General features: G+C 41.3%; 1 protein-coding gene across 3 annotated transcripts in view; it reads right to left on the bottom strand.

Moving 5' to 3' along the window:
• Positions 1–2,622: 2,622 nt before the first annotated feature.
• pgghg (protein-glucosylgalactosylhydroxylysine glucosidase) overlaps positions 2,623–21,070 on the bottom strand; it is a 44,778-nt gene continuing 26,330 nt past the window's right edge. For all 3 annotated transcript variants that reach the window (XM_072272377.1, XM_072272375.1, XM_072272376.1), the window contains exons 11-14: positions 12,914–13,009; positions 7,003–7,100; positions 4,891–5,099; positions 2,623–3,280 (exon numbers count right to left, since the gene is read on the bottom strand). In XM_072272377.1, the coding sequence (XP_072128478.1) occupies positions 3,195–3,280; positions 4,891–5,099; positions 7,003–7,100; positions 12,914–13,009 (489 nt within the window). In that variant the 3' untranslated portion in view covers positions 2,623–3,194. The remainder of the gene's footprint in view (positions 3,281–4,890; positions 5,100–7,002; positions 7,101–12,913; positions 13,010–21,070) is intronic.

The raw sequence follows: 21,070 nt of genomic DNA, 5'->3' as shown, positions 1-21,070 counted from the left end.
GAAGAGGGCAATGAGCTGCAGTATTTTGCTATACACTGTAGTTATTGTATGGTTTTCAGGAACATTTAGTTATAATCTTTTTAGATCACTAAAATTAAGTTAGAGGACTTATAGCTGTACCAAAATTCTGACAAATTCAACAGTAGGACTGCCCGTACCTACAATTCAAATAATGTGGAAAAGCCTCTCTTTCTAACTGAAACACCTCATCCCAGAAAAAATCCTTGTGAAATTCCTCTACATGCTCTCCAATGCAGTCACAGCGATCAAAAGAATGTCAATGCTGGTAACCTGAAATGGAAACACAAAGGCTGGCAACATTCAGCTGTTCACGTAAGAGAAATCATTCATGTTTCAGGTCTAGGGCCTTCCATCAGAACTAGAACGGAGAGAAAGCAGGTTAGATTTCTAAGGAAAGTTAGTTTCTTTCTTTCCTAGTTCTGACAACTTGAGAAGTTAATTGTTTCTCTTTCACAGATGCTGTCCGACCTGCTGAGAATTTGCAACATTTTGTTTTTGTGTATTACTCTAAACTTCCCACTTCAACAAATACTGCCAGGAATAATCTAACCTGTTCCTGCTTCTAAAATCCTAACCCAAAATTCACATGCCCATGTTGGTCTCGGTTAAGCTCAGCATGCCGCTGTCCCCAGTTTGGGAAGTGTAGATGTCCACGATAAAAATCCTGTATGAAACTATAATGCCAACAATGCATTGTTGCATCTGAGTTTGTGCAAGTTGAGACTCGACAGGTTAGCAAAATGTAACTCAGGAAGTAACTTACACTCAGTGCACCCAAAGCTGAGGCTACAGTTTACCACTTGCTGAAACTTGTTTTTTAAGTACACATTTATTTAAATTTTGACTTTAAATTCCACTCCTGCCAAGTTTGGAATTGAATTTGTCTCCAGATGAATGGTCTTGAACTCTAACTGCTGCTCCAGTAACTCATACATTTATGGACTGGGCGTGGGAAACTGAATTACAGTTGCAAAATTTGCTTGGAAAATAATGTTGAGACCAGCAGAAGTCACGAGTTTTGGATAATATCAAACAAGTGTGCTCTAAACAAGACAAGACTGATACAAACCACAGGAATTCTGCAGATGCTGGAAATTCAAGCAACACACATCAAAGTTGCTGGTGAACGCAGCAGGCCAGGCAGCATCTCTAGGAAGAGGTACAGTCGATGTTTCAGGCCGAGACCCTTCGTCAGGATTTGTCACTTCCAGGTGAAAATGGTTATATGTTTTAGTGTTGGCTTTGCCATGTTGAATACTGTACAACACCATTCATAAATGGACTACTGAGGTTGGTTCTGGTCATACTTGGCACAGGTGCAGTCATGTGTGGCAGCAATACGAAGTTGGCACCTCACTTTTCAGTAAGGCCTAGTGATATTCAACATACTGTCCTAGACTGGCACCTCACTTTTCAGTAAGGCCTAGTGATATTCAACATACTGTCCTAGACTGGCGCCTCACTTTTCAGTAAGGCTTAGTGATATTCAGCATACTCTCCCAGATTGGCAGACATCCAACCCTGCAAAAACTCATTTCAGGGAGGTAGCACCACCACCCCCGCCCCCCCGTCCCGGTCGACCTCCAAGGGTGTATGTATACAGGACATTTGATCATGAAAGAACACAACAATTTATTTGATCACATATTGAAACTATTTACACATACACACACACACACATATATATATATATATATATATATATTCCTTGTTGAGTATTCCTTGTAGAGTAGCTCCTTAGCAGCTAGCCAGCTAGTTTAAATAACGTTAGCTATGCCAATGAATGAATGACACCTGTTAAACTCACCTCAACATGCCTTTTACAGTCATTTAACCCACCATGGCCAATAGAAAAGTCACTGTTGCAAGCAGTGCAGCGAGCAACACTGTCATTATTTTTGACCCCTATTAGGCAGGGGTACACTTTAGTGTAGTCTGGGGTGAAGTACGTTTTATATTTTCTTTTTTTTTGGAACACTCAGCCATGGCGCTGCAGGACACTAAACGGAAATGATGGACAATGAAAGCGAGAGCGAGAGGTCGACTGTAAAGCCCGCCCACAGAGAAAACTGATAGGACTACTTAGCACAAAGAGAGACCAATCAGGATGATCTCTCTGTCACTCTCTCGCTACGTCTGCCACTCGCTCGCAAAAGAATCGATTTCCGGGATATTGTATATAATTTGCGGGCGTCAGGGAGCCCGCTATCAATATGCGGGAGACTCACGGAACTTCTGAAAGAGGTGGGATGTCTGGATTTGTGCCTCAGTTTCCAGTAAGGCCTAGTGATATTCAGCTTCCCCTCCCAGATTGGCACCTCACTTTCCAGTAAGGCCTAGTGATATTCAGCATACTGTCCTAGACTGGCACGTCACTTTTCAGTACATCTAATGATGCTTAGCATACCCTTCTGCACATTTCACCGAATCAGGAACAGGCCCCTAGCCTACTAGTAATAGTAAAGTGTGAGATATGCCAAGACATAAGGTTGCATTTTGTGATGAGATATGCCAAGATATGAGATTACATTTTGTGAGGAGAATACAGTTTAAAGCAAAAAATATTAGTTAAAAATGAAAACACAGAAAATAAGAGTCAACAGGCATCATTTATTGAAACAATTTATACTGAATTTTAAAGATAGTTTTGTGTTTGAGTAATTCATAGACATTAGGATTAAATTGCATTTATGAATGGATCACACTAGATTGCTCCAACAATTGTCGATAAAATATGTGATATGTTGGAGAGTATTCACATACACTTGAAGTAAAAAGCTTGCAGACTCAGTCTGCAAATAACTCTGATCTTAAAAAGAAGCTGGGAGTGGAGTGAAGGGAATCGGTCAGAGTTCCCACTCTTCACCCAAATACAATGACTCCACTCAGAAATATCCATGCAAACACACCTTCAGGTTCATCTGATGTAATATTCCTCACAGTCTAGGCTTATATATAAAAATATAACAGTTGAATATTCGATAACTCTGCACTTTAGTGGAATCATACCTCAACAAGAATCCACATCTTTGGTGTAGAAAGGCAGAAGAAAGAAATTAAGAATTCACTATAAAGTTTACAATCCCGGTGGCATGCAATGTCTCTCAAATTTTCATTTTAAAAAAATGCCTGAACCTGAATTTTGCAGGTGATAAACAGTGTTCAATAACAAGCTATAATTTTGTACACATTTCAGAAGAATCAGTATTACACCTAGTTTGAATCTTCCCAGGTTCCAGAAGAAAAGACACAGGTTGATCTGTAATAAAGAATGAAATAAATTGTTACAAATTTCGGATTTAGCCTTAGAAGCATTTAGCCCTTTGAGCCTGCTTTACTTACCTACTTATTTATTGAGCTGTGCTGTGGACTAGGCTCTTCCTGCCTTTCAAGCCACACTGCCCAACAACCCCCAATTTAACTCTAGCCTAATCACAGGACAACTTACAATGACCAATTAACCTACCAACCAGTACATCTTAGACTGTGGGAGGAAAGCGAACCACTAGAGGAAACCCACGCAGTCACGGGGAGAAAGTACAAACTCCTGACAGACAGTGGTGGGAATTGAACCCGGGCCTCTGGCACTGTAAAGTGTTGTTCTGATCACTACATTACCGTGCTGTCCCCTCTGCCACTCAATGTGTTCATGACTCATCCGATATCTCAATGCAATAGTTCCATCACTTCCCATCTTTATTGATGCCTTTCAATGTTTCTTGTGACCTTGGTGATACGTAAGTGTGCCTCTTGTTTTCAAAATGTAATTAGGATAGCAAATGTTAGTGACCACTAATAATCTGAGATAGATACTTACGTATCTCATCAGCTCGGCAAATTCATATTTTCTTTCCCTCTCTCTCTCTCTCGTTGGTGAGGGAGAGTTTGTTGCCAATTCTCAAGTCAGAGAACAAGGAAAAAAGCAACACGGCAAGCTTTATGATTGCAAATCAGCGAGATGTTCTATTATGTCTCCCCTCTCACTGTGAAAGGGGACATTTCTCTGTCCCTTTATCGGGGAGAAACAGAACCTGTGGTGTGTTGAATTGTCGGGTGAACAATTAGTTTTTGTTGTACTGCGGATCATGGTCTTTCTTGGGGGCTTTGTTAATGCTTCCTTGGTGAGTGGAGGGTGCTGATGCTTTTTTCTGTTGAAGTAGGGGAGGGGGAGAGTTATTGCTTTCCTGCTACTTGTGCGTGGGGGGAGGGAGTAGGGGGACTTTGGGGTTCTAACATTTTTACTGTCACTCATTCTTTGGGTCACTCTTCTATTTTCGTGGATGTCTGTGAAGAACAAGAATTTCAGGTTGTATATTGTATACATTTCTCTGATATTAAATGAAACCATTAAACTATTGAACATTCCCCAACTCCAACGTCACCATGTTTAATTCAGCAACACTTGATAGAATCAGGCCAAACACAAAGTATTAATTTCATACAACTGAACATACAGAGCAGGTTAAAATCGGATCCTCTCAACTTCATTAGAATGTGTGTTTTACATATTAATTCAAAATAAAGAACGCGCTTAGCTTCCCCAAAGAAGGGACATATTTTGTATCAATAGAACAATATAATTTTCATTATCATTCAATAACCTTTAACAAGTAACAAAGCAGCATCAGAGTGAAGCCAACTACTTCTACCCATAGAAGTTGTATTTAAGTTGACATAAAATGGATATAAGTAGAGAAGAGGGAACCAACATTATAAAATGGATGAGTCCTCTGTCTAACTTGTTCCCAAGAGATTGATTTAAGCAAGATAGGTAGCATATTTTTCTATATGAACAGACAAGCAAGATGATGTGTATGTTTATAAAATTAATTACTGCACACAGCATTACATGAACAAGCTTTCCTGTACCTCTGTTTAAAACAAAAATCCTTCCTGAATCCCGTAGAACAATCTCCAAGGCCATGTACCGAATTTCACATCTCATCAAAACAATGGTGGCCTGTTCCTTTGAAAGTTTAAGTTGCAGTATATTTCCAAGGTAATTAATTCCAGTAATCTGTAATTCATCAATATCCTCTGGGATAATGGGATCAAAGAGCAAACAATTCTTTGTAATTCTGCAGAACAAAAAGACAAAGCAAAGATCTGGTTTAATTATGGACATCATAAAATGAAATCAGTAACTGGGAATGGCAGTAACTACAACAAAAAAGGTCCTCAACCGTGATTCTTTGTTCAGGGAGGAAAGGTTGCGTGATGTCTGTGTAGAGTCACACTCAGAAGCATATCCCCTCAACCGAGTACTGTGGAAAATGAATTCCACAGAGACTGAAATATTTACACCTATAGTGTCTTGGGATAATGTTGAATATACACCAAGCAGATATATACAGGATAAGGCCATAAGGATGTGTTAATACAATTATCTAGGTTAGTTCATTATCATTTTACCCTCACATGGGAAAGTATTTATCTTTGAAATAATTTTAAAGAATGACCACACTTTTCTCGGAACAAACAGAATTTATTGTGAAACTGGAGTCAACTGCTAAAAAGATAAATTTTAAAAGTTTGTTTCCAATTAGACAATAGACAATAGACAATAGGTGCAGGAGTAGGCCATTTGGTCCTTCAAGCCAGCACCACCATTTGCTGTGATCATGGCTGATCATCCACTATCAGTATCCAGTTCCTGCCTTATCCCCATAACCCTTGATTCCGCTATCTTTAAGAGCTCTATCCATCTCTTTCTTGAAAGCATCCAGAGACTTGGCCTCCACAGCCTTCTGGGGCAGAGCATTCCATATATCCACCACTCTCTGGGTGAAAAAGTTTTTCCTCAACTCCGTTCTAAATGGCCTAACCCCTTATTCTTAAACTGTGGCCTCTGGTTCTGGACTCACCCATCAGCGGGAACATGCTTCCTGCCTCCAGCGTGTCCAATCCCTTAATAATCTTATATGTTTCAATAAGATCCCCTCTCAGCCTTCCAAATTCCAGAGTATACATGCCCAGTCACTCCAATCTTTCGACATGTGACAGTTCCGCCATCCCGGGAATTAACCTTGTGAACCTACGCTGCACTCCCTCAATAGCAAGAATGTCCTTCCTCAAATTTGGAGACCGAAACTGCACACAGTACTCCAGGTGTGGTCTCAGTGAATGATCAGTGAACTTGAATAACTCTAATATTTAATCTGCTATCTGTGCAAAATATGTCTACCTCTATTCAAAGGCTGATAGGCTTAGAGATTTCTAATGCTGCTTGGTAGCCAAAGATCAAGCCTGGAAATTGTGGATGTGTGAACATCAAGTACTGAAGGTCTACCCCATCAGCAAGTTGCTCATTGTTGGAGAAACTGAAGGAGCTGGACCTGGTGCAGACTGTAATGCTGCCTGCAACAGAGAGGCATTGGTGTGTGAAGGGGGCGTACGGTCTAAAAGCAAGTTGCTTTTCTTCTGATTAAAAGACCTGTTGGACACTGGTGGTGTGGAATGCTGCAAGTACAATTCATTGGTTTATTGGCAAAAAGCAGGAGTGGGCAGCGAGAAAGCTACGCGGCCTCAGCCATAGTGATGACTAGGCCTCAAGCCACAGTGTTGCCTGTTTGCAGCCACCCAGGTGGAGGCATTGGAGTGGGGCTCTCGTCTGGAGTGCAAGAGGCAATGCGGCACAGTGCCCATGCTGGAGTCAGTGCTACAACCCAGTGTTCGCTCAGCAGGAGATCAGCTGTATCGTGTTCAATTGCAGACTGCCGCAACATTCATGGACTCAGGGGCTTAGACTATATATTTTTGTGTGACTGTATTTTACTGCCTATATGTACGCCTTGTGCTGTGTATGACTATCGGTACTGTGTTTCGCACCCTGACCCCGCAGTAACGCTGTTTCATTTAGCTATATTCATGTATGGTTGAATGACAATTAAACTTGAATTTGAACTTGAATAGAAGTGTTTGAGCAGAATAAAATCAATTGGTGGATATCCCAAGAATCCTAAAAAGTATATTTGCACTGACCTGAATCCTGTGTAGCCAAATAGTACAGTCTGTAAAAAGCCACCCATTCCTGTTAAGAAATTCACAGCTCCTGACCCATCTGCATTTTCACTCCAAATCTGAGGCCATGAGAGAGAAAAATAAAGGAAATATCAGTATCATGAAAACTGTCACTCAAGCACCTTGCTCAAATTTTGACTTGTATTTCTCAGTGTCATGACGTCCAGGTTTAGAAGGTCAAGAATTCCAATCCCTGTTCACAGGGAAGTATGTTGACAGCATCCCTTGGTGAGATGGAGGGCAATGTTGGGAATTCAACAAGGGTGCTTCCAACACACCTCCTTTGAAAAGTCTGGATCATCGTTAAAAACATTATAAACTTCATTACATGCAAGTCTAATGCAATGAAAATGCAAGAAGTACCAACCTCTCAAAATACACTTCTTGTCTTCAGCCTACATTCTTCCTTGCCTCCTTATTGCTCCACTCTCACAACAGTTTAGATTCTACATTCAGATTCCCAATACTGCCTCTTGATATTCCAGTCTAGAACACACATGTAATCTTTCATGTCAGCTCTCCTTGTTTCCCTAAGAATCCTATTATATATAGGTTTTGCTACCATTTTTATAACCACTCTCTTAATCTTGTCAGTTATTACAGCTATTTTTACCAGTTGGGCAATCTCTGACCGCATTCCTGTTTTCACTGTGTCCATACATCTCTACTTCCCACCCCCCCCACCACCAGACCTCATTTTTCAATATGTACTGTGGAAATGTCTCCTCAAATCCCCTGGCTCTGCATTTTGAAATTAATTCCTAATTACTTAACCTTAGGCCCACCATTGTTCATGATATTTTGGTGGCTGAATTGATTTGCTGAATCACATCTATTCCAATATCTTGATGGCCTTAACCCAGTGGTTCCTAACTTGGGGTCCACGAACCCCTTGCTTAATGGCATTGGTCCGTGGCATAAAAAAGATCGGGATGCCCTGTCACCACTGAAGATTCCCCACAGCCTATGCACTCACTTTCAAGGACTCCTCATCTTATGTTCTCTATATTTATTGCTTGCTTGTTTGTTTGTTTGTTTGTTTATTTATTTATTCTCTCTTTTGTATTTGCAGAGTTTGTCGTCTTTTGCACGTTGGTTATTTGTCTGCCCTGTTGGGTGCAGACCTTCATTGATTCTATTGTGTTTTTTGGATTTACCATGTATGTCTTCAAGACGACAAATCTCAAGGTGTATATGGTGACATATATGTCCTTTGATAATATATTTACTTTGAACTTGCAACTGTTGAACTTTGAGCTTCCCATGAGGGACCCTGTCAAACACCTTACTAAAATCTTTGTAGACAATATCCACAGCTCTGCCTTCAACAATCACCCTCTCAGTCAAGTTAGTAAGACATGGCTTGCCCCATACAAAGCCATTCCAGCTCTCCCTAATTAGGCCATGGTTTTCCAGGATAATGCCTGGTTTCCTTCATGAATCATGGAACAAAATTTGATACTCATCAGTCCTCTGGGACCTCGCCTGTGACTAGAGAGGACACCAAGATATTGGTCAAAGCCCAAGCAATCTCTTCTCTTGGCTCTTTCAATTACCTGGGGTATATCCTATCAGACCCTGGGGACATATTTGTAGAGAACACCTTGGGAGTCTCTTTACCCTACTTGAAAAGGACTTTTCATAGCCCCTCCTGGCTTTCTTACTTCCCTTATTGAGTTCTTTTCTGGCTTCTTTATAACCCTCAACATCTCTGTTTAATTTAGCTTCCTAAGCTTTACACATTTTTCCTTTTTCTTCTTGATTAAATTCATCACCTCTCTCTACATCTAAGGCTCCCTCATCTTGCTATTCTTGTCCTTCCTTCTGACTGGAACACACCTGTCCTGTACACCACGCAGTTGGTCCTCAAACACCCAATGCGTGTCAGATGTGGACTTGTCCAAAATGGCTGTTTTCAATTAACTCTCTCTAGTTCCTGGCTAATGCTCTTGTAATCTGCCCTGCTCGAACTTAAAACTCTCCCGCAGGGTCCATACTTATCCTTACCTATAGCTATCTTAAAATTTAAGGAGTTGTGGTCACTGTTCCTTAAGTGCTCACCCACTGAAAGGTCTCTCACCTGGACAGAATGATTAGCCAACACCAGGCCCACGGTGGTTATTGTGGACTGTGTAGTGATTGCACCCTTCCTATTTTTGAGTTCCACCTACAAAAACTCAGTGAATGAGTCCTTCATTATGTCCCCTTTGAGTGTGACTGTGATATTGTCCCTGATTAGTAGTGCAACTCCCCCACTTCTTTTATCTCCCTCTCTATCTTTTCTAAAACATCAAAATCTCTCTCTCTCTCAACCAAGTCTCTGTAGTCAAGATGGCTCCAATGATCCTTCAGGCAACATCTTCCAAATGACAAATCTTTTAAATTATTTCACTTTTTCTATACCTTCTGTTTGTACTTTCCATCTTGGTTGTGTTATGGAAACGGTTGGAATCTGTGATGTGCAGCTTGGAACTCGATTGAATGATTTGGCGCTAAGCTGTGTCCGGAGAGCTGCCTCATGGAGATCAGAGACGTGGGGACCGAAAAGGACCAAGAACATGAGCTGGCTCGTGGGAAAGACCAGAGATGAGACGCAGGGTCATGAACGACTCCATCTCGAAGTGGCGAGGAAGAGTGAAGCATCGAGGTGAATGCAGAAGGGGTCAGCGATCTTCCCAACACAGGCCACTGGGTCAGCGGCGTTCAGACCCGGTCAGTGAGCGCTCTTTACAGAGGCCACTGAGGTGAATGCAGAGGATGTCACTGATCGCTCCCAACGGAGGCCACCATTCAGACCAGGCGTGAGTTCTGAGTCACGGAGGATTGTCCAGTGTTCCCAGATCTATGTGATTGGACTGTACTTTAAGTTGGTCTCCTTCAGTTTCTCAGTGTTTTCTTTCTTGTGGCCAATTGGCGGGTAGGTGATCTGTTAGTTCCTTGTGTGTAAGCTGGAGGTGGGGGAGAGGAGGGAGGGCATTTTTGATGGTACTGTAGCTGTTCTTTTTGCGAAAGAGGGGTCAGGGACTGTTAATTGCCAATGTTTTTTCTCCAGGGAAGGGGTGGAAATTTGTTGGTCTTGTTACTGCTTTTTTCTGCGGGGAGGGCGTGGGGGATTCTGGGGTCTGCTGTTTTGTTTTGTTTTCTTTTCATGTATTTCATGGCTATCTGGAGAAGACAAATATCAGAGTTGTATTGTACATACATACTTTGAAAATAAAGTGAACCGCTGAACCTTTGTAGTGGCCACAACATCATAGTTCCACGTACTGATTCAGGTTCTAAGTTCATCAACTTTACTCCGAGTATTAAAATACACATATTCAAACTACCTGTCCTATTGTATCTATCACTTTGCTCCTATCTGGTTTTACTGGCTCATACATCTACCTTCCTCTCCATCTCTCCACTTTATGACCTGGTGCTCTGGTTCCCATCCCCCTGCCGAACAAGTTTAAACTCTCCCAAGTAGCACCGTGTCTATATATTGGTTCCCATCCAGTTTAGGTGTAACCTGTCTCTCTTGTCCCAGAAAAGGTTCTAATGATCCAAGAACCTGAAACCTTGCCCCCTACACCAGTTCCTCAGCCACCCATTCATCTGTACGATCATCCTGTTCCTGCCCTGACTAGCATATAGCACTGGGAGTAAATCAGAGATTACTACCTTGGAGGTCCTGCCCACTAACCTCTTCCCTAACTCCCTATACTCACTGCACAGGACCTCCTCCCCCTTTCTACCTATGTCACTGGTGTCAATGTGCACCACCACCTCTGGCTGCTCACCCTCCCTCTCTTGAGAATATTCAGCAGCTCCTCTGAGACATCCTCGACCCAGCACACCATCCTGGCATCACTTTCATGGCCACGGAATCTCCTGCCCATCCCCCTAACTATCGAGTCTCCTACCACTATGGATCTACGTGACTTTACCCTCCCACACTGAGCCTCAGAGCCTCACTCTGTTTCCATGTGAAAACATGGTTCCTCAGATTCCTTTTAAATCAGCCTCCTCTCACCTGAAGTCTATGCCCCCTACCATCCGGAAAAGACTGTGATCCTCCAGCCTTCCAATAGAACATAACAATACAATACAGGTCCTTTGGCCCACAATGTAGTTCTGAATTTTTAACCTACTCTATGATCAATCTAACCTTCCCCTCCCACAGAGTCCTTCATTCTTCTGTCATCCATGTGTCTATCCAAGAGTCCCTTAAATGTCCTCAAAGTTCCTGCCTCTACCCACGCACCCACCGATCTCTGTGTAAAAAAAACTCACCTCTGACATCACCCTTGTACTTCCCTCAAGTCACCTTAAAGTCATGACCCCTCGTATTAACCAATTCTGCCCTGGGGAAAAGGCACTGGCTGTCCGTTCAAATTATACTTCTTATCATCTTGTATACCTCTATCAAGTCACCTGTCATCCTCCTCAACTCCAAAGAGAAAAGTCTTAGCTCACTCAACCTATCTTCATAAGTCACGCTCTCCAATCCAGGTAGCATGCTGGTCAATCTACTCTGCACCCTCTCTAAAGCTTCCACATCCTACCTATAATGAGGCAACCTGAACTGAACACAATATTCTAAGTGTAGTCTAACCACAGTTTTATAGAGCCTCATAGCTCTTGAATTCAGTTCCCCAAGACCATCACACCATATGCCTTTTTAACCAACTTGTGAAAATCCATCAATTTGTGACAATCCTATCAACTATGCCTTTCATAATTTTCCAATCTCTCCTTATAGTTCAAGCCCTCCAGTCCTGTGTGGAAATATATCTGTAACCCTCAAGTCTTTATGAAATTGTAACTTTTGTAAAATGTAATGTAATGAAATGGAGTCTATGAAATCCTAAGGTGCTTTGCTGATTTGGATGAGAAAATGTGAAAGTGTGTTTGTGTTATATGCGAACAAACTATCTTCTTTGATGACAGGTAATTATTTTGTGAACTGAGGGGATGTTTGATAACACAGGGAACAGGATGGAACTCCTAAAGATCAAACATGTGAACGAAATAACCGAGGAATGTAATGTTATGAAATGGAGCAAGCTAGTCGCTGTTCTTTGTAAAAAAGGTATACATGAACTTTGGTTGAAACAGAAATCAGAGCTACTGTATAGTTCCAGACGAAACTTGGCTGGAAGTACATCTCCCCTTGCAAGTAAAATAATAAATGCATTAATAATGTGATCCACTCTGAATCTGTTGTAGTTCGTTCCTTTATATTGGAAGACCCAGCTGAATAGTACACACCTGGTAACTTCGTTCTCTTTTCTCTACACTCTCTGACTTAATGACAGCCTATGATTTGGCAACCAAAACTACACAAGTGCAGTTTAACCAATGTTTAGTATACTAGTAAGATGGTATCCCAACCCTTGTAGTCCATGCCATAGCCATGAAAGCAAGCATGTTATTTGTCCTGTTCCCTCTGTCTAGCTATGTTGCGAGTTTTATGTACAAAGATTGTAACTGTCTCAGGGACATGTTTCATTGAGATGTTTATTTTATATGTTTTGTCATAAATTCATGATTAATTTCAGCACACTTCTGATGTACTAACATGTTTGGGCCTGTTTATTGGTGAACACTAGCTTGAGAGACTTTTAAAGACTGAGGGATGTATGTTTCAAACTTTATGTACTTTATTTTCTTGTAGTTTTCACGGTGTCTACGGAAGAGAGAAAGAAATAAAAATAAATCTTCAAAGACATCTGTATGTTGCGTGGGCATTATTTCATTGGACCGGTGCAGTTACAAAGATCGTATAAAAGTTTTTGATGAAGCACTTAGATAGCTTCTGATAATTTTAGTTTGGAGTGCGGGTAACCAGAAAGAGCCATAAGAAGTTTTCATGACAACACTTATGTACCTTGAATGGTTCCTGAATATTGCTATAGCACTTGTTCAGTTGCTGCTGAGCTTGGGTAGCATTCTTCAGCTCCAACCATCCAACTGCAAACATGCTCTGAAAAATAAAAAATAAAATAAAATAATACGTCCAGACAAGAAACAGGCAGCATCTGTGGAGGCAACTAAAATTTCAAGCAGATGACCTTTCATTTACAGAGATAGGGCTGGTTTGATAGAACTAGAGAATTGTTCTAGTTGAGAGCTAGTGTGACCATGATAGGCGAAATTTTCTGAGCCGTAATCCTTCTATGATCTGAGGCATTAACTTTGTTTCTGTCTCCGCAGATACTCTCCAGACCTGTACAGCTCCTGTAGCTAACGGAGAGAAAACTTCAAAAGCAGACCGAGCTGAAAAGGAATGTGGTCAAGAGGAAATAGTGCTTTTGTCCATAGGAATTGGTTTTTAATTGTTTACTCTCTATTTTGGATTGTTCCAACATCAGTCTGATTGCACAGGAGTGAGAATTAACAGCATGAAGCAGGACACAATTTATCTTAAATTAGCAATCAAATACAGGATGACTAAAATGTCATGCCAGGAGGGGGATTATGCTGAGGCTCTGAGGAGGAGGAGCTAGTTAAACTGACTGCAGTTGGGGCAAAGGACTGAGCCTGCTGTTGGGGGTTTTCCCTCAGGCAGGAAGGGGGATAGAGGTAGCAGGAAGTTACGGAGAAGATGGAGGTAGGAAATGGGAAGCGGTATTGGGTAATTGAGTTTTTTGAAGGAAGGTGAATGGCAGATTTCTGGAAAGTGGATCAATAAGCAGCCGGCTGAGGACTGTAGCAGCTTCTCATGCAGCGATGAAGGCAGTAGAAGGAAGAGTTTAAGGTTTTGCTGAGTTTTGAATGTGGACCTGTTTCTAATATCAATCCAATTAGAGCAACTAAGGATTTGTAAAAAGGACTAGAAGATATTGTGGGTGTAAAACCTTTAAGAGATGGGGCATTCTTAGTATTTTTTTAAAGATAGTAAATGAAATGAGAAAGCTTTGGAGTTAGAAGATGTGGGAAGAAGAAAAGTAACACTAAGAAATTATATTAAACAACAGTGGCTTTTTAGAAGTTTTTTGTATGACACATGACTCCGGGGTTGTACACCTAATGGGTTCTTTTCTTTTCTCACTTTTTCTGCTTAGTAGGTTTTTTTTGTTATCACAAGATTTTTTTCAATCTTTAAGATAATGTCTTTTTTGAGACATTATAAGTGTTGTTACTTCAGTGTACCCATGTTATTTCTTTTGTCTCATACAACAATAAAAAGATTTGAAAAGAAAGAAACAAACAGTGGCTTTGGGGAGTAATCTCTGGAGTGCCTCTAGATGTAATCATGGACCAAGTAAAAAAATAATTTAGTCGGGGGAAAGGTTGTGGACGCCAAATGTTTAAAAAGGCTTCATGGTAGAGCTAGAACAGATAGTTTATTGGTATTAATTCAATTTGATGGGACAAAAGTTACCGGAGAGGGTTAACTTAGGTTATATGGTTCAAGTCTGTGTGCCGCCCCCTCTGAGATGTTTACAATGCTAGAGGTTTGGTCGAGTAGCAGCTGTGTTTAAGGGTGAAAAGTGGTGTGGTGGATGTGGTGGAGAACATGATTATGGCAATCGTGGAGAACATAACTTTGTTAATGCAGGGTGTCCTGTATATAGGAAAGCTGTGAAGTGCGGCGTGTTTGGGTGGAAATGGGCATATCATATGCAGAGGCTCTGCAGAAAGTACAGGAGACAGTGTCAATGAGACCTATTAGTATCTGCAATGCAGACAATTTAAATACAGTGTGTAAAGAGGACTAGAGTGTAAAAGTAAGGATGTAATGCTGAGAGTTTATGAGGAAATAGTCAGTCTGCAGTTTTGGGCCCCTTATCTAAGAAAGGATATGTAGGCATTGTAAAAGGTACAGAGGAGGCTCATGAGAATGATCCTGGGAATGAAAGGTTTAACATTCTTGGAGCCCTTTTTGGCTCTGGGACTGTATTCACTAGAGTTTAGAAGAATGGGGGGAGGGGGATCTCACTGAGGCCTATCAAATATTGAAAGGCCTTGACAAGAGTGGATGTGGAGTGGATGTTTCCTACAGTAGGAAAATCTAGGACCACGTGGCACAGTCTAAAAATAGAAGGACATCCCTTTGGAACAGAGAGGAGGAGAAATTTCTTTAGTCACAGGTGAATCTGTGGAATTCATTGCCACAGATGGCTGTGGAGGCCAAGCCATTAGGAATTTTAAAGCAGAGGTTGATAGGTTGTTGATTAGTAAGTGCATCAAAGGTCATGGAGAGAAGACAGGAGAATGGGGTTGAGAAGGATAATAAATCAGCCATGATGGAATGGTGGAGCAGACCCTGATGGGCCAAATTGCTTGTTTGAATCTCATTGATTGAGAGGAAAGGTTTTAGCCTTTGGTACTCATGGCTGGCTGAAATCTAACTCAGAACATCAAAATGCTTTAATATCAGCAGTTTGAGATATGAATAAGGATTTAATTTTCACATGAGACCCTGCACCCCCTTCCTCAACACCTTCCACCCCCACTCCTATCTTCTCCTCAACCTCAAGTGGACATGGCAGAGAAAAGCTTAACCAAAAAATTATAATGAACTAAAATGGTGTGCTAAGCAAGCGTCACAGCAAGTCACTCACCATTATGAACACACTCAACAGAGGGAAACAGGTGGATGTGGTACACTTGGATTTCCAGAAGGCATCCCTCAAGGTGCTGCATAAATGACTCGTACATGGGATTGGAGGTAATGTATCAGCATGGATAGAGGAAGAGTTAATCAAAGGAAGGGAAAGAGTTGATATAAATGGGTGTTTCTCTGGATGACAGTGAGCAGAGTGCCGCAGGGGTCAGTGATGACCCCATAACTTTTCAACCCATAACTTGATTTGGAAGAGGGGGCTAAATGGAGCGTATCTAAGTTTGCTGATGACACTAAATTCAGCAGAAAAGCAAATCGTGCAGAGGATATGGAGCCTGCAGAGAGATTTAAATAGGTTAAGTGAAGTGGGCAAGTGTATGGTATATGGAGCACAATGTTTGTAAATGGGAGATCACCCACTTTGGAAGGAAAAACAGAAGATCAGATTATTGTTTAAATGGTGAAAGATTGCAGCATGCTGCTGTGCAGAGGGACTTGGGAGTGCTCGTACATGAATCACAGAAGGTTGGTTTGCTAGTGCAACCGATTATCTAGAAGGCAAATGGACTATTGCCCTTCATTGCTAGAAGGATTGAAATTAAGTTCAGGGAGCTTATGCTTCAACTGTACAGGATATTGGTGAGGCCAGTATTGGTCAGTATCTGGAGTACTGTGTGCAGTTTTGGTCTCCCTACTTGAGGAAAGATATTCTGAGGCTTTGGAGGCGGTGGAGAGGAAGTTCACCGGATTGAATCCAGAGATGAGGAGGTTAGGCCATGAGGAGAGACTGGTTGACCTGGGATACAGAAGAAAGACAGGGGTTCTTACAGAAATATTAACCGATAAACTGGATCGATAAGACAGAGAAAGAAAAGTTGTTTCCTATGGTAAGTGAGACTAGAACTAGGGGACATGGCATCAAAATTTGGGGAATAGATTTATGACTGGGGACTCTGCTTTTCCCAGAGAGCTGTGAATCTGTAGAATTTTCTGCCTAACGAAGTAATAGAGGCTACCTCATTAAATATATTTAAGACACTATTAGATAGACTTACAAAGCAGGGGAATTAAGAGTTATGGGGAAAAAGGAAGTGTGTGGAGCTGTCTTATCAACCATGATCTTATTGAATAGTGGAGCAGGGTTGATGGGCCAGATGGCCTACTCCTGCTCCTATTTCTTATATTCTTATGATATCTGTCCTGACTGAATCTATGTCACCCAGTATGAGGGTCTGTTCAAGGAGAAGGAGGGGCTGAAGACACAAAATTGTTCCAGATTATGGTGTGCTGCACGAAAAGATTGTGGCCTTTGGGTGTAGATGGTGATCAGGATTTGAATGAGAGATCTCAGTAAGTTAGGATGAACAGAGGGGCTATGGGAGTTAAGGGATCTGATTTTTGGGATATTGGACCTGGGTGTCCTTTGGAATGAACAATAAACTGAATCTCTGACTTTCTAACTGGAAGACCACAATCTGTGCGGATTGGAAATGATATCTCCACCTCACTGAGGATCAACACTGGTGCACCACAGGGATGTGTGCTTAGCCCACTGTTCTACTGTATCTACACCCATGACTGTGTGGCTAGGCATAGCTAAAATGTCATCTATAAATTTGCTGATGATACAGCCATTGTTGGTAGAATATCAGATGGTGACGAAAGGGTGTACGGGAGCGAGATATACCAGTCGGTTGAGTGGTATCACAGCAACAATCTTGCATTCAGTGTCAGCAGGACTAAAGTGCTGATTGTGGGCTTCAAGAAGGGTAAGACGAGGAAACACAAACCAATCCTCATAGAGGGATCAGAAGTGGAGAAAGTGAGCAGTTTCAAGTTCCTGGGAGTCATTATCTCTGAGGACCTAACCTGGTCCCAACATATCGATGCAATTATAAAGAAGGCAAGATAGCGACTATACTTCATTAGCAGTTTGAGATCCAGTTTGTCAATTAAAACACTCGAAAACTTCTACAAATATATCGTGGAGAGCACTTGGACTGATTGCATTGCCCAGGGAGGGGTGCTACTGCACAAGATCCAAGTAAGTTGCAGAAACTTGTAAAATTAGTCAGCTCATTCATGGGTACTAGCCTCCATAGTATCCAAGACATCTTCAAGGAGCTGTGCCTTCAAGGCGGCATCCATCATTAAGGATCCCCACCACCCATGACATGCCCTCTTCTCGTTGTTACTGTCAAGAAGGAGGTACAGGAGCCTGAAGGCACACACTCAGCAATTCAGAAACAGCTTCTTCCCCTTTGCCATCCAATTTCTAAATGGACACTGAATTCATGAACACTACCTCACTACTTTTTAAATATCTATTTTTCTGGCTGATTCTGATCCAGAATTGCAAGACCGGAAAGGAAGGAGGAAAGTTGCAATTAGGGTTAGTGCATTAAGGGAGACCCAGAGGATTAAAAGTTAACATGGATTCACCTTACAGGGATGTTGAGTACAGTGTTGCATTGCTAAAATATCATTGCCCCAGGGAGTGCCAAATGATGGTTGCTCCTTGGATAACTTAGTTTATGTTGTCCTCCCATGCTCAACATGAATAGCTGCAACAGCTGCAAGTGGAAAGACATCTCCCTATGGGCAAATGGCAAAGTCACATTAGAAGCAAGCGCCTAGATAATTTTCAGAAATTACTCAGAACATCCTGGAATTGATCGTTATTGCGTTTGATTTGGGGAAAATTGAATTTCAATTGAATAATTTCATTCTGGATGAAAATATATCAATACGCTGGAAAGAGTGCAAGATTTATGAGAACATTGCCAGGACTTGAAGAGCTGAGGGAGAGGTTGAGCAGGCTAGGACTTTATTCCTTTCAGTGTTGGAGACTAGGTAGAGTCAGGAGATATATAAAATCATTGGTAGAAAGAATGCATATAGTCTTTGACCCAGGGAAAGAGAACCAAAAGCTGGAGGCTTAGGTTTAATGCAAGAGGGGTGCGATTTAAAAGGGACCTGAGGGTGTGGTGGGTATACTGCATGAGCTGCCAGAAAAAGTGGTTGAGGCAGGTACAATAATGATATTTGAAAGGCATTTGGATAAGTACATGGATGGGAAAAGTTTAGAGGGACACAGGTCAAACATTGGGTAAGTCTGACTAGCTTAGGTGGTACCTTGATTGGCAAGGATGAGTTGGGATGAAGAGCCTGTTTATGTGCTGTGCTATTCTATGACTCCATAACTCTATGAAATGGGAATTCTATTGTATTGCAATGTCTTTTTCCATAGAAGGGAAAAAAAAACTCATGATCTTTAAATAAATATTACAGAGATATCTGCCTTCACTCAAAAAGATACAGTTATTTAAAGTTACATTTTTAGCCAATTTAAAGTTCAAGATTTAGATTCTCTAAATGCCATATGCATGTTAGAATGTCTGGTTCTCATTTAACAAGAATTAAATTATTCAGTTAAGAGCAGAGAAAATTGCATTCTACCTCTCTGGTGAGTGGGCAAAAATGGAATTTTCTATCCTCATAGAAAATCAGAGCCTTCGGAATTTAGTTTAGCTTTCTTTTCTCACTGGTACACTCTGTGGTGAAACTGTCAGCTGTCATGTACATAGCACACCATTTAATAGTGTTACAAATGTTGAAGCACACTCAACAAGCAGCCTAAATTTTTGCCCCCCTTCTCAGATTTTCATTGTCATCCACTACTAATTTCACAGCTCTTCAGCAAAGCTGACAAACTTTGCTAATCTTTGAATTACTAGTAAGAAAAATAACATTGCTTCAAAGGTTTCAAACTGATTTCTCCTGCCCTGCTGAAATAAGTCTAAAACATTATTCTAAATATATGAAATGGTTTTGTACACTCAACAAGTTCCTTTTATCAAGATTATTTGTCTCCCTTCTCTGATCAACACAAGGTCATCTTTACAAATCCAGGTGGACTAGATAGAATTGGATATAATTGTAATCACCTTAAAGTTCTAATAACAATGAACTCATATTTTAGTCAAAATTTAGTTACTCTTATGATATTAAGCAACTTCCAAACCTGAGCCTCTATACTTCCATATGCCACTGGATCCTCGACTTCCTCATTGGGAGATCACAATCAGTATGGATTGGTGACAATGCCTCCTCACTGACAGTCAATGCAGGCACACCTCAAAGTAGGCGCTTAGCGCACTGTTCTACTCTTTCTACACTCATAACTGTGTGTCTACACTCAACACAGCTCAAATACTATCTATAAATTTGTTGATGACACTATTGTTGTGGGTAAAATCTCAGGTAATAATAAGGAGGCATACAGGAGTGAGACAGATTGGCCAGTTGAGTGGTGTTGCAACAAGAACCCTGCACTCAATGTCAGCAGGACCAAGGAATTAATTATGACCTTCAGGAAGAGGAAGATGGAAAACACACACCAGTGTTCATTGAGGGATCAGCGGTGGAAAGGGAGTAGCTTCAAGCTCCTGCATGTCAACATCTCTGAGGATCTATCCTGAGTCTAACAATATTATGAACCTATATCATTTCCATGAAGTAGTAAACAGAATATTTTCAAAAAGACTTGGAGATATTGTTCCCTTGAAAAACAATGTAATTTTTTTTATGGAGATACAGTGTGGAATAGGCCCTTCCAGCCCTTTGAGCCGCGCCCCCCCCCCCAGCAATCCCACAATTTAATCTGAGCCTAATCACGGGAAAATTTACAATGAGCAATTAACTTATCAACTGGTAGGTCTTTGGACTGTGGGAGGAAACCGAAGCACCCAGAGGAAACCCACACGGTCACAGGGAGAATGTACAAACTCCTTACAGGCACCAGCAGGAATTGAACCTAGGTCACTTGCACTGTGAACCGTTGTGCTAACCACTACACTACTGTGCCAATTTGCTCAATGAAGGAACTATCTGACCAGTAGAGCTAGCTGCATTAGACAAAATTAATACAGCTCCACCTTCAATACTATAATTCCAAGCAAACTCATCTCCAAGATCTCAGACTTGGAACTCAACATCTCCCTTTGCACCTGAATTCTTGACTTCCTGACCAACAGGCCACAATCAGTAAGAACAGGCAGCAACACCACTATCATGAATATTCTGAACGCTTGTGTCCCAAGGCTGCATCCTCAGCCTCCAACTCTACTCACGACTTTGCTCGTTTGCAGATGATTCCACCACACTGGGCCAAATCCCAAAAAAGATGAGTCAGAACATTGGAAGGAGCACAGCTCTAGACTGAACTGAGATGAACTGAATATGCCTGGACTCTTTCGATTTTGTGTTTTATATATTCTATGTTTCTCACTTCATTTTTTTTTACCATTTGTGTTGTTTATTTTTGCACATGGGGGGAGGTTTGATTGTTTTCTTTGAACAGGTTCCATGGTCTTCCTTGTTTCGTGGCTGTACTTTGAATCTTTGAATTTGAGACGAAGAGCCAAGTAGCACGGTGCCATGACAACAATCTTTCCCTCAAAGTCAGCAAAACAA

The sequence above is a fragment of the Mobula birostris genome, chromosome 11, assembly GCF_030028105.1.
Source record: "Mobula birostris isolate sMobBir1 chromosome 11, sMobBir1.hap1, whole genome shotgun sequence".
In the NCBI taxonomy this organism is placed as follows: Eukaryota; Metazoa; Chordata; class Chondrichthyes; order Myliobatiformes; family Myliobatidae; genus Mobula; species Mobula birostris.
The sequence above is the reverse complement of the archived record's forward strand: the minus strand, read 5'-3'. Positions and strand labels throughout refer to the sequence as shown.